The 13,883-nt window shown below is 47.6% G+C and overlaps 1 protein-coding gene across 1 annotated transcript in view; it reads left to right on the top strand.

Annotated features, from left to right (window-relative positions):
• Positions 1-13,883, top strand: part of LOC128710259 (GATA-binding factor C) — an 83,814-nt gene that overhangs the window by 28,082 nt on the left and 41,849 nt on the right. The window contains exon 2 of the mRNA XM_053805304.1: positions 10,169-10,651. Within this exon, the coding sequence (XP_053661279.1) occupies positions 10,169-10,651 (483 nt within the window). The remainder of the gene's footprint in view (positions 1-10,168; positions 10,652-13,883) is intronic.

Here is a 13,883-nt window from a genome sequence, read left to right as displayed (position 1 = left end):
GAAAAAAAGCTCCAGCTGGAAGAATTGCTAAGAAAAAGTACCATGAGAATTCATTGTTGTGTTCTAGATGACAGCTCGGGTAACTCCTCCGCTTGGGAAGCTTTTTTGTGGTAGCTCCAAGTGTGTTTTTCTCTACGTACCTTAAAAGTTCATCACATTCTAAGTCTGCCTGTGCAAAGGATGTTAATCGGAAAGGATTTTCGTCGACAGCCTGATTGCTTTTAGGACGTGAATGTCTTTTGATGCGTTTGAACACTTACAGTCACACGTAAACATTTGCGAAACAAAGCAAAACCAGCATATCTTTAATAAAAATCAAACGACCATAAATGAAGAAATTAACTGCACTCCACTTTGTTCGATTGTTGCAGCGTGGAACACTTGCGCTAACATATTGTGCACTTGTGCTGCACATGAACGTGTTTGGTCATTTTTTTCCATGCGTTCCCTTCTGCGGGCATGGTTGCACGTACGAAATCCATGATGTGGTGCAAACACCACACGGCGTTTATACCAATAGGTACTGCGGAATGCGGAACCGTGTGCAAAATGGCATCAGCATTTCTTAATTAAGATTCATCATAGCCAAAGCACCACTGTAAAGGGTCTGTCCCCGAGATGGACTTCTTCTCTAGCTGCGACAAAAAGAATGGCTCTTTGGAAAAAAAAGTTTATATACGTATAGCAATCACGTTAATGTCGTGCGATCTTCATCGATAGTCGATCTTCGGAGCATAAAAACAGGAACGCAAAAAAAAATCCATCGCTACGGTAGGGAAAATATGTGAAGTATTCCAAATTCCTTCTTTCTAGATGGTGCTCAGTTATGGGATTTTTTTGCTCACTGTTCCGCTTTATTCGATGCCATCCCTGCATCGAACGATCGCACGATCGGAATGGAAAGCATCCTTTAATTGGTAGTGCGTGAACACGCCACCATGTACTCCCGTGGTGTGGAAATAAGCATCACGGGCCCCTACCGGAAAGGGGCGAGAAAATTGCCTTGCAATAGGCAGCCTCTCGATGGGTTACGTCGCCAAACTGGACATCGATCAGGTTAATTAATAATAACTTTGCGTCCCTGCCGCAGTGCGCAAGAAAGCGACCCCGTTGCAGTTCCTTTTATTGCCATTTGCTAGCAGCGGTTTTTGGTAATCGACACTTAATTAATCCATTTTCACACCTTGAGCATTTTACATGGGCATCGAACCATATTGGAAAAGTGGTCCGGTCGCGTACGGGAAACGCGAACGGGCAGCACTAGATCGGTGGGAATTGCAGCTGTTTTGCTTACGAGAACAGGCGAGTAGTGCGCCGTGTCTCCATTTACGGAAATATTAACCGTGCACCGTGTAGTGAGCATAAAGTATGCAAACATTCAAAACATTCCAGCAAAAGGCAATGTCTACCGTCAGCTAATGTAGATGAGTTAATTATTGCACATTCAGAAAAAAAAAATTTTAAAAAACCCTTTTACCTGACAACATATTCCATTCGAATTCCACTAAGCATTGCATTGAAAATTGAACGAAAATAAAAACAGAATAACTTACGCTTCAACGTGTCGATTAATGTTCTTAACTACTGTTGTGCCCAAGTACCGCGCGGTACGATCAATCAAACCGTGCGCGAACGAACTTTTTTTTTGGCAAATCCTTCCAACGCCGCCACAAACGGGCCAAACGTTCAACCATTCCGTGGTGCATTCTAATCGTGGTCAATTACACGTTTTTAATGCTTCAATTATATTGTTTCACGAGCGTTTGGAGCGAAGAAAACAAAAACGGGGCAAAGGAACCATTGAAAAGGCGTTGCCTCAGCTGCAGGCATACTGTGGTTTGGTTTTTCTTGCCGGTTTTTGGGTATCGATGATCTCCACTCCACAAAATCTACCGTATAAGATGGGGAACCGTTTTTTTGAATTTGAAGCCTTTTCAGGTTGTGGGGCTACGGCGCTTTCACGACGGCGCATCCGTTGCAGACGGGTGGAAAAGAAAGGGATGTTAAAAAAAACAACAAACCTTTATGCCGGCTTAAAAGGCACCACTGAAGCGACTGAATCCACCAGCTGCAGGTGAAGCTATGCTCGCAACCCCACAAGCAACTCTGGCTCGTTCGAGATGCGTAGCTGAAGTTTAAGATGGGGCAAGAACATGGCAACAGGAAACAAAAAAACCACGAGTGCTCCGAAGACATTCATCGCGTCGTTTCGCAGTGCAAAACAAACGAGACATATCGTTAAACCTGTCGCTCGTTGCGATACGGCTGCCCCAAACAATGCCTCTGGCGGAGGAACAACAATCAGCAGATCCAGTGGCAGTGCCATCGTTCAATTGCTAATCCCGCTGATTGAATGTCCGCCACGTCCTTATTGTGATTTCCCGTGCAAAACGGAACGGCCTTTTCGTCCTGTGCCAGCGTGCTCGTCAAACCGGATGCTTAAATCGCCTGCCGATCAACTACGCATTGCGACCACGCGCATTTCGTCCTGGCATTGACAAAAAGGGGTCTCCCGAAAAGCCTCCAACTGATCAATTGAATTGAATGGGTTGCTCCCGCGCTTGTGTGTGTGTGACATTCGTGGGCCCAACCCTAAACCTCCACGATAGCAATTCGATCGTGTTTCTGTTCCCACCGTGGAAAAATGAAACGCGCACCGCCAGGCAACTGGAACACGGTGCCGGAGAGTTTTTGGAATTAAATTTACACAGTTTGACAGTGTGGGATGAAGGGAATTTGGATCCAAAACGGAACGGCTACCGATCGATCGAGGTACAAGCGAGTGAACCACAGGACCAGGAGGTTAACAATGTTTTTGGCAGCTTCAGTACGCTATAAGAATAAGGGCATGAATGGAACATCGAGTTGGTTGTGCTCTTGATGTGTCCGCAGAACTGTTTTTTTCTTGGCTCTCGGCCTTTTCCTCCCAGGAATCTTGCAGATTGTGACAAAAATCACATTGTATACAACGCGAAGCATGTTATAATGGGGCATTGGAATGTATGAGACAAGCAGCTAAGTTCGGGACTGTTAAGGAGATGGTCCGCTTTTTCGAAAGCGCAGATAAATTCTGGGTGGCGCTGATGGCGCTTATGGTTGAGATGCTATTTTTGCGCTGCATGTCAGCTTGGAAACGCTGCGAATTTGGAGTTTGAGATGCTAAGATACCAACCGTGAGCAAGTAATGTTGCTTCACTATCGAAACCCCGCTAACTAGCTGTAGAACATGGAACACCTTGAACCTGCTTGATCGAAAGCCTTTTCTCCATCTGGTTGACTCCCATGAATTGGTACTGTAGTCCGGTTTTTTTTCTGTTGGGATGTCTTGTTTCCAGGAAATTCAACGCTCAGCCTCAGAATTCCGAATGACGTACGAAGGCGAACATTTCTTCTCTATGCGCAGCCCATTCCACCTCGGTACTACGGTTGATGCCTAAACACGTTTTATGAGAGTTCTTGTGTTTTATATTTTTTTATTTCACCGCATTCGTCGCTTAATTTTCGGCTTGTCCCCACACGCTTCGTGATTAGAACAACTTGTTCTCTGCCACGTAATCTGATACCGCGGTGTGGTTTTGGGCCGTGTAGAATCCCCTTTCGGCCTTTCGGGGGTACAAGCCAGCGAGAAAAACTGGCATAAACATTGAATTAATTAAACAATTCCGTGGATTGCCTGCATCGGAACTGTTCTCGGCAATGGCGATCCGGTGCTGGACAGAGAGAAACGCCACCGTGCTGCTGCCACTCGATACACGCGGGAACGGGCGATCGGAGATCGGAGATGACAGCAGCCGTGGTTCGGATGGTCGCGGATGCCTTCGCACCGCAACCCTCAGTTGAGGACCTCCAGGCCGGAATGGCATGCGTAGATTTATAGATTTCGATCGTAATCGTGCTGATAGGGAGTACGTAGAGTTTCCCAGAGTGCCGGTGGTACCGGGTCCGTGCGAGCGATCGAACAATGGTGATCAGTGGCCATCGGGATCCAGATCGGACATCGTGATCTCGCTTCCAAATTAATCGTTGACACTTTGCCGATGACTTGTACGGGATGCGTTTGCCTACCGAGGCAGTGATGAGCACAGCAGCAGGGAGGGGGAGCGAAAGTGTGAGAAACAGAGAATCACCGACAACTATGCTCTACGGTGATGATGAAGAAGTTTAGCCATGCGTTATACACACCCCATTAGCTGGTGCTCAAAGCGCACGCGAAATTGGAGCTTGCTTTGGATTCCGATTTCGATGTAGGCGATGATACGCGATGATCGTTTTGTTCGACAGCTGTTCAGAAGGCTTTGGCGATAGCTCCCGCACGATAAGCTGTGTAGGGGTCTCTCTACTCTCCCATGCCACACCGGGGTAGTGAGACCGACTAGTTCGCCGAGCTGTGGGAAGTAACCGATAGCCTTCGATTTATGTTCATAAAACTCTCGTTAAAAAAAGTTCTCTTCCTCGTCGATGTATAGACACTGAGCCTGTGTAGTATACTTGACAATGAAGGTAAATTCTGCACTGCTAATATTTTATCTAGCTGAATTCCTTTTTCCCGAACAATTGCTACATCGTTGGCGAATTCGTCAACATTGAGGTCACAACTAGCGTGGTTTGTTGTAGCATAATAAAATGAACAATAATTCGACGATCGCTGACGAGCTTTTGCCGTGGCGGAGTGTGTTGCGCTTGACGGTCATTGCAAAGCGTACCAGGTAATCAACTGACATCATGAGATCATAATCATAAATAATGATAAGCATGAGCGTCCCGGGGATCATGGACGCCCGGAAAACCAAATAACCAATCCACCGGCACATCTTCCCTAATCGAACGAATTAACCGTGGACGAGTGAAGGGGCGCAGCGGGTTGAAATTATCGTCCCGGCTCCCTATCCCCATTCGGATGTCCAATTTATTGCACCGGTGGCAGCCGTACTCGTTCGTGGACATTTCACGGATACAATTTGATCGTGATTTGTGTGATTCCGCCACGTACCCACACCCAGGTACAGCCAGGTAGTAAAGATCTAACAAGGAAGATATCGTCCGGGAAGATATGTTACCCTTTCTGCCCGGCCAGTCCCCGGTGGCATCCGACGAGTGGAACAAATTTTTAAGGTTAAAACAATGATACGAAAACACTTCACCGAGAATGGAGGTTTCTCGCGCAGCAAAGATCTAAGCTAACCAGGCCAAACCAGGGAAGGATCGTTGTTCCGTTCCGTGTGATCCATCTGATCATCCGTTGATCCAGCTCGGAAATGATGCTGATAGTAATAAATTGTACGTACGTGCCCGTACTCTTCGGGCGCGCGATACCAGTCACATCCAAACATTGATCGGCCGATCCTGGCGCGGTGAAGGTGGTCAGATACCGTACTGCTTTTTGTTTTCGTATGTTGCGCGCGCGGGATAAATCATAACTCCGCAATGTCTGTGCACGTAGCTGCTTTTGGGACTCCACGGAAACTTGCGCGATGGGGTGAAGCGGACTCAAAAGCACAAAGAGAGAGAGAGAGAGAGAGAAAGAGATAAAAGTTGGTCAGTTAAGAAAAAGCCTATTTTCCCTCAAACCAATCCACCGGAGTGCTGACGGAGGTGAAGCTAGGAGCCTGGAGGCTGGTTATACATTGACAGCAGAGCAGAGCGAATAAAAAGGCGAGCAGAAAGAATGGTTCGTTCGTGCTCCGAATCAAATCACAGCGTCTCCTGTTCTGGGGAGCATTGATGTTACCCTCATGATAGTCGTCCTCTGCCTCTTGCCCTGCACGCGCTGACTAGTTGTGTCGGGGAGTGTGTATTTTCGCTCCGTACCTCCGTTTTTGTAACTCCTTTCCTTCATTTTATCGCTGCTACACTCGTTCTACACTACACGCTACGCCTCGTGTTCGTTGCCTGCAATCGTTCGTACGTTGTATTAATGTTATTACAGGTATTTATCATTTGTTTTCTTCTATTACCCACCATTCGGGCGGGTTTCAACTTCTTCCCGCCTGGCCCGCCGTTATCGTTGGAACCGAGCTAGGAGCTTTAGCACACTTCCCCAGCGCATTATGCTGGGCTGGCTGGGGTAGTTCGCTTAGCCCTCCGCCCAAGTACACCGAGGCACTGGGCGGCTGTGGCTTGCTGTGTGAGCATTATAAATTTTATGATTTCATTGTTGTTTGTGCTTGTTAGACATGATGTGATGCTGTAAAATATGTGTTGAATACGTATACATCGTTCGTACGGGCGGGAACTGGTGTGTGGCGGAGAAACGACTTGTTCTGGATTGATACGAACCCAATAAGGGAGGAGTTGCCTGCCCCTAGTGAAGATTTCTCTTAGCATTATCAGTATGCTTTGTACGAAGTTTATGTACGATATGAGCATAAATATCGCATTTTATTATAATTTTACATTATTGACAAGTCTTCAGGCCAGCTTAGCGCAATAAACTCTCAAGAAATTCAAAAAAATATCTTCATGGAATGTGTCATACCTTAGGAAGAAAAACCCTTAAAATACCTTATTTCTCGACGCAGTTTGATCGATCACCTAGCGTAGGAAAAAAATCCTTTTGCTACGTACCTGTTTTACATTCAGACACGATTTAATGGTCTACAGCGCACACGACGCATTGTCTCAATCAAAACTTTCATTCCCGGCTACTATCGGTGCAACCGTGACGACCCACACGGCTTCTAAAGACCGTGCTGCTAGCAAGCGACACACACGCTTCCAGTTCGAACCTTCCCCACGCCAGATACGCATTACACTGAAGGGCCCAGCGCGACAGTACAGCGCGTTTTAATCCACCATCGGCAAACCGGCCAGATCGATCGATCATCTTAACGCACATAAATCAATGAATCACGCCAAAGTGGACCCTGCAATGCAGTGCGTTAAGAATGGGGGACGAGTTGGAAGTTGGTTGGAAGGTGCAGGTACAACCCCGCACTCTCTTCGTCCCCCGGAATCCCCCAGTGAATAGTCCTGACCCCGAACTCCGATCGAAACGAATCTCGCACGCTCTCCATCATCCGTCGGTCCATTCATCCATCGGTCATAATTCTTACACGGGCGGGCTGGTTGGTTTTGGAAGCAGAATGGATCCTTCCACTTCCTTCTGTCCTGCTCGGTTACGGTGGCGGTAGACGGGCGACAAGGCAAGCTGCAGAGAGGCAACGAACAACGAACGGAAAAATCCAAAATCACCCTGACGAGGAGTTAACTTGACTTGTCTTGACGGATCTCTCGTGCGGATCGACGCAACAGATTCGCGGCAAACCGAAAGGGCAGCATCGGGCAACGATCGGGGGCAATCATGGGGTCCAATCCCTTCCGGTCGTCAACGATGCCTCGGGAAGTGTGCGGCAACGATGCAAACCGTTTTTTTTTTTGTTTCGTACTGGAACATACCCGAACGGCATACGGATCATAATATTATTATTATTATTATGATAATTATTTATTATTTATTATTATCGCAGGCTTCGGTTTACAGCGAGGCGCTTTCACAGCCTGCAGCTCGGGAATGCATCTTCGACACCGGGCTTCGTCACGTTCGGTACGTTTTTGTTGCTGCTGAAGCAGCAATCGCAATCCCTCTCGGATCGATTGCGTACCGATCGGTGATTTGTTTGCGGCTGCATATTTTTCCGATCCACTTCTTTACACAGCATACTGAACTGCCGAGGACCTTGCGATCACTTGCACACTTCAAACGAGTAGCATACGGTTGATTGATTTACGACGCAGAAAATGGGCTATTCGCGAAGGTGGTTTAATTTGGTTTGGCCGTGCAATGTTTTAATATGCTTTGAATTATGTGTAATTGAAAAATTACTGCAAGTCCTCTTCAGGAAAGCTGTATTATTCGGGATGAGAATTTTGTTACATCTAAACGATATAACTTACACCCTGATGACCACTCTACGAATGCTAACTTCCAAGTTTCATCAAGCAAACATAACTTCCCAAAACCTAAGCTTCTAAGCTTCCTAAAATGATCGATCTCTCGGTGATCGTTGCCATCGATCTCTATCCAACGCCGGGGAGATTCTTATTCGTTATACTCTTCCGTCTTTTACACCTGTCCCACTAAGCTCATGGTAACAGGGTTAATCCGATTATCACGAGCGTTTACCTGATTCAAATCGCCGATCGATCATCCGATCGCCACATGAAAAGCTCGCTCGGTGTGTATTATGATATTCAAATGGAGCAGCACAGGAAGAAGCTCGCATTAGTCTTCTGCACCGTAACGGGTTACATACCTGCTATTCTTCGAACCGTACTGTACAAAACCAGCGATCATGATCGAGCGCGAGATCTTTACGTTTGTGAGTTCAAACCCGTAGATTTCTTTCCGATTGCAGTGAGATAAATTTCAATCGCTCTATTTTGACAACTCACCCAGCCCCGGGATGGAATCGCTCCTCTGCCCACCCCGAAGGGTACTTTCCATGGCGATCGTAATGCAGGCGTCGTGTTTGAATTTATTACCATTTCCTACCGATCAATCTGAGGTGAATTTTCATCTCCGGAGGCATTTTAAGGCGAAAAAAAAACAAGTGGAAACAGTTGTCGGACGCGTTGGAAATGTTTCATTTAATACGTTTTTCCACCTTCTTAGCCGGCCGAAAGACGGTGCAAGGTGCACTTGCTGTGTAATAATTATAATCATTCATTATTATTGAACATAAATTTTTATTCCAACCCATCCTCGGTATCTCCATCCTTCCACTGGGGAATTTCTCTGCCGTTTATTTTTGTGTCCGATTTTTCCTTTCAATCCATTTGATTTCCGCCATAGAGTGATGGAGTGCCGGGGTGGAGGGGTGGCGAGGGGGGATGGTGGTGGTAAATTTTTACGACAGTATTCAGCCACTGCCGCAGCGGCACGGCGTGCGGCAACGGCGGCAAATATCTGTCAGCTCGGTTGGCAGGTTTATGGACCTGGGCATTTGCCTGGGAAATATGCAAGTATGCAAGTATGCTACCGCCATCATCATCGACAGTGGTGGCACTCCACCACAGCCACCTGCCCTTTGTGTGACAATCGAACGGGCGGAAATCGGGCGACTATGCCAAGGGTGCGGCTATCTGGAGAAACCTCATTGCACCATTGTATCCGTGCAGTAACCGCGAATAACCCAAAATTCCCTCCGGGCAGCGTTTCCTTACCGTACCGGTGATGTATGGGTTAGCACCGGCAGAAGGGAGTCACCGTGTTGCTGACCGTTTTGGATTTTTTGCTCGCTCGCTCATTTTCTCGGCACCTCAACGATCGGTTGTTGCGATCGGTGCCTTGGGGGGTACTGTGTCCTTCTGCTGCCACACCGGTCACATACTGTGCCGTGGACCAGTGTGAATTCAGGTCCCTGCAATGGTGGACCAGCGCAAAAAAGCAGAAATCAACGAAGAAAACAACGCCTTAAAGAAGGTGCAGCATTTTTCATAATTCCACCTATTAAGGGTACTGTTATGACGAAAAATTATACTCTTACACACGCATACAAACATCCGTACAATGGGGACACGGGTAAACGGAGCGGACTCGCGAATGAAGTCACTCGCGTCGGGATCTGGCGCTAGCGAAAGAGTTTTGAGATGCGAATGTAGTAAAAATAAAAAATAGTTCCACAAAGCTAAAGGAATTCGGTAAAGTTTGTCGTACGGTGAATTTGTCCATAAAGTGACCCACCGTTGTTCACAACATCTCACCATAACCGGAGGTCATTCACAGGGTTTTTGAAATTAAATGGAATAGTTGGAGCCATTAATAGATATTTTTTAAGTTGAAATGGAATGTTTAACGACAGATGTGGAATATTTCCACCTTTTATGAGCTCGATTGAAATCGATTCTGTGGCTTTGACACATTGAAAGCTTCAGAAGGGTCAGATTCATGAATGTTTTCGATAAAGTAATGTTCAACTTGAAAGAATTACCTCGGTAAATTATAATTATGGCCATTCCAGACCATTAAATTCCAGAAGTGGCTCCAACCCTGCAACGATACTTTGTATCGCTGGACTTTCCAAATTTGTGTATGAATACATTTTACTCGAAAGATATGTTGCAAATCCATGTTGTAGTGTTATTTTTAGTTTAATCATTACATAACCTGCCATCGTATCTTATCGGTTTCTCATCCTCTATATTTCTCTGTTTTTTGCCTCTCCTACAGCATCCCGCATGACCTCGTCACACGTTTCACCCCAAGTCTGCCGGCCACACTTCCACGGTCCACTGTCCTGGCTAAGCGATCCACCCAAACCGATCGCGTCCAGCAGTGCGTGGGGCAGCCCGTTCGCCTGCCCGCAGGACCCGCAGGACAAGCTGAGCCAGGTGCAGACGGGCCAGTCCGGCCAGCATATCTTCTCCTTCCCGCCGACCCCACCGAAGGACTCGACGCCCGACTCGGTGCAGACAGCGCCGGCCGAATATCAAGCCACGATCAACGCGTTCATGCACCAGGCCCAGGTCGGTACGGGCGGATCGCTTGGCGGTGTCGGTGGGGGCGTCGGCGGTGGCGGTGCGACCGGCCAGACGGCGGACAGTTGCGGGCTGGACGTGAAACCATGCCTGACCGGTGGCAACGGATCGGGCGGCAGCGGAGGCGGCAGTGGCGGTGGCAGCGGAGGCCAAAACCAACCAAAGCAGCGTGAAGGTACGACCGGCAGCGGGACGGTGGGTGGCGGCAACGGTGGGGTAACCGGCAGCCATACCAATGGCGGCCAGCCGACCGGAAGTGGGCTCGGCGGTGTGCACGGTGGCCAAAGCAATGCGGGCAGCGGGACGGCATCGCACACTTCCGGTACCGGTGGCGGCGGCCTGTTCGACGGGACGGGCCAGTCGGCGTACGGGGGGTACGATACGAGCGGGTACGGTTACCACCACCAGCACGGTGGTGCCTCGTTCGGACAGTCCAACCCGCGCCCCGCCATGAACAGCCCGCACATGAAGCCGCAGCGGACGAAAGCGCGTACGAGTGCCGGTAAGATATGGACACCGTGGTGTTTGTGGAACTTTTTTTCTGTTTGTTTGTTTCCTTCCTTTGTCAGATATAGTTTGTTTTTCTTCTAAATGTACTAACATGTATGCTTTCGTTCTTTGCTTTCATTATTTTTCGTTGTTTTAAAATCCCCCGTTTGGTGTAGTATTTATTGGTTCGTGTACAAATCGTTTTGTGATTTATGCTTTTCACTTGTATGCTTTTGTGTTTCACCGTTAACAAAGGATTGTGGGCCAAATCAGTTGATCGAAACTACCTATGGGAATTGAAAGTTTTTTTTAAACAAGACCCATGATAAAAAGAGAAGATCCAGCCTTCTTCAATATGAGAACACTCGCATCGATGTTACTTGCTTTCTTTTAAGTTGAGTGCTTACGGCAGCACCAAGCGCACCGGAAACTCCATTTTCCAATAGCTCAAATTTGCACTTTATGTCACGGTCTGTGTGAGTTGCACATAGTGAGGGAAACAAGTGTACAAATGTGTGTTCTCTGTTACGTAGAAACTATGTACAAAGTATGTGTCTGCATCAAAAACCTCCAGCATTGATCCTTACCTCGATGGTTTGATCACGATTTATCTGGAGATAATTAAACAGTCTCGCATTGCGCAGTGGGCAAAAAGTCGCAAATGTTTTTTTGCTTTACAAGTTCATCCACTATAGTACGATTTAATGCAACACAAAGGGCCAACGGAGGGCAGAGCTATGGTTTCCTGCCCAGTTCGCTATGCGGCGTCGTTCGGACGCGTTACAGATGCATTGTTTTGGTTACATAAACAAAACCACTAAACAACTTGCACTTCCTCCTGAATGAAGCGTGGTTGTTTTTTTTTCGTAAGCTTTATTATCTCCTTCTTCCAGTAAAAAGTGCATTTTTAGTGCCCCTTGCACACACACACGCACACAGAGTGTGCACGCTCGCACTGCGCTCGCTCATCGATTTGCATCTTCTCATTACCGATGCGTTACCTTCCAAAGCGGCAAATGCTTTACAAACGTTTCGCCCTGGTTTCTGGTACAGAGAGATAGACAGAGAAAGAGAGTGAGAGAGCAAAAAACACACACAACGACGGGTGGGCAAATGGAGCCGGTGGCTGATTTTATGCACCAAGGGCAACCCCAACAACAATGGCAAAACAGCAACAACAACAGCACAAAAACACACTTCGAAACGATCGTTTGCTTTGCCCGGGGAGCCCTCAAAACAGCCGTCCAAGGAGATGGCGGTCCGGTTTTGAGTGAAAAATGAAGTTGAGAGTGCACAGAAACACATACGCGACTCCCCAGACGGAAAGGGAAATGCTGCCACACGGTGTGCTACTGCAACTGCACGGGGCAAATCGTTGGGTGCATCGCAATAACAATGGAGAAAATGGAAACTGCAGCGCATAATGGCGTGGGATGCAAACTGGAGCGCGCGCGCACGCCCGGTGCTGAGAGGGTGGGGACATTTTTTTGTAATAAAAAATTGCCACAATTAAATAAAATGAAACTAACATTGGCTCCGATCGCCACCGTGCATTGCGATAGGGTGGAAGCTTCCTTTACGACGGAACGCCAAACAAAGCGAAGGGTTGATAAAGAATGAAGACAAGGAAGGGTGTGTATGCACACAGTTTTCTTCAGATGGAAATGCTGTATTGTCCTTTAGAGTTCTGAGCTGGTGACTTTAATGGAATCAGGATTAGACCATTTCTTGGATGTTTTCTCAAAACTTGAGAAGATCTTGTTCAACGTTTTCCAATAAAACTCCACCATACTCGGTCACCGTGCAGTTTTGATTCCAATGGAAGACCACTTCCATGCACGCTTACTCGTAAGCTTGATGGGAAAATCGATTAAAACCCTTCCAGGTTCATCTGGCATCTGGGCAATGCAAAACAGATATTGTTCTCACTGCTACCGTCGCTCAATTACTATTCTAATTGCACCGTCGCGGCCTTGATTTTCTACCCCGCTGGAAAAGATTGCGGAAAGCGAATTAACACCTACCGCCAACGATGCACCTTGAGTGGCTGGGTAATATGACGAATTGATCTCTCAACATTTCTGGACAAATTATGGGCTGGGCACACGAAGCTGCGATGTGCAGTAGCGAGTTGGGAAGCAATACATCATCGGCGCGAAAATGTGCACGAGATGACAAAGTATCGCATGATAGCGCACCGTACCGCGTGATCGTCTACGCAACGCCTAAGGCGGGGCGCTAAGGCTACAAACGCCTGGCTAACCAACTTCCAAACTGCGTTCCGTGGGTTCGTTCGGGTCGGGGCAAAGGCAAACGCCACAGTCCAGCCACAGTTATATAAGCAACACATTATTTATTGCATTCCCTTCCTCGTCGGCCTGCGCATAGAATGCCCTTCGTGCGTACGCGCGCCATGAATGTGAGAGCAATATTCGCATTCGCCTATTGTTCTTGCCGGTGGAGGTTATATTGCATCCAATAAACGGCACAGCGTAATGGCCATTAAATAGAAACAGAAACATTACAATCACACTACAAAACCATGCACCAGTGGAATGCTGCTAGAAGGCGGACAAGCTGATGCTTTCTAGCACCGTCTTATAGAACGCTGCGGACTTATTCTTGACGTCGAATCGTCAATTGGAGACAGCTGTAGGAGCAGGCAACGCGGGCAAAGAGGAATGCAGCAGGCACCGTGCACGGGTTCGATTTGATTTAACAACGGGCCCACGTTAATGGAACACGCTCGTAAAATAATAAAAATCATAGTGCGCAAACCGGTGATTCCGGCCGTGGACATAAACTGCCAACAAGTGCGCCCGGGCACGCTTTTCGCAGCGTTCGGTTGAGCGCACTTCAATCACCGAAACCGCGGCACTTGCTGCCCGCTTTTGTGCGACCTAGCGGTAGGTTCCGCG

Source organism: Anopheles marshallii, chromosome 2, assembly GCF_943734725.1.
Source record: "Anopheles marshallii chromosome 2, idAnoMarsDA_429_01, whole genome shotgun sequence".
NCBI lineage: Eukaryota > Metazoa > Arthropoda > Insecta > Diptera > Culicidae > Anopheles > Anopheles marshallii.
The sequence above is the reverse complement of the archived record's forward strand: the minus strand, read 5'-3'. Positions and strand labels throughout refer to the sequence as shown.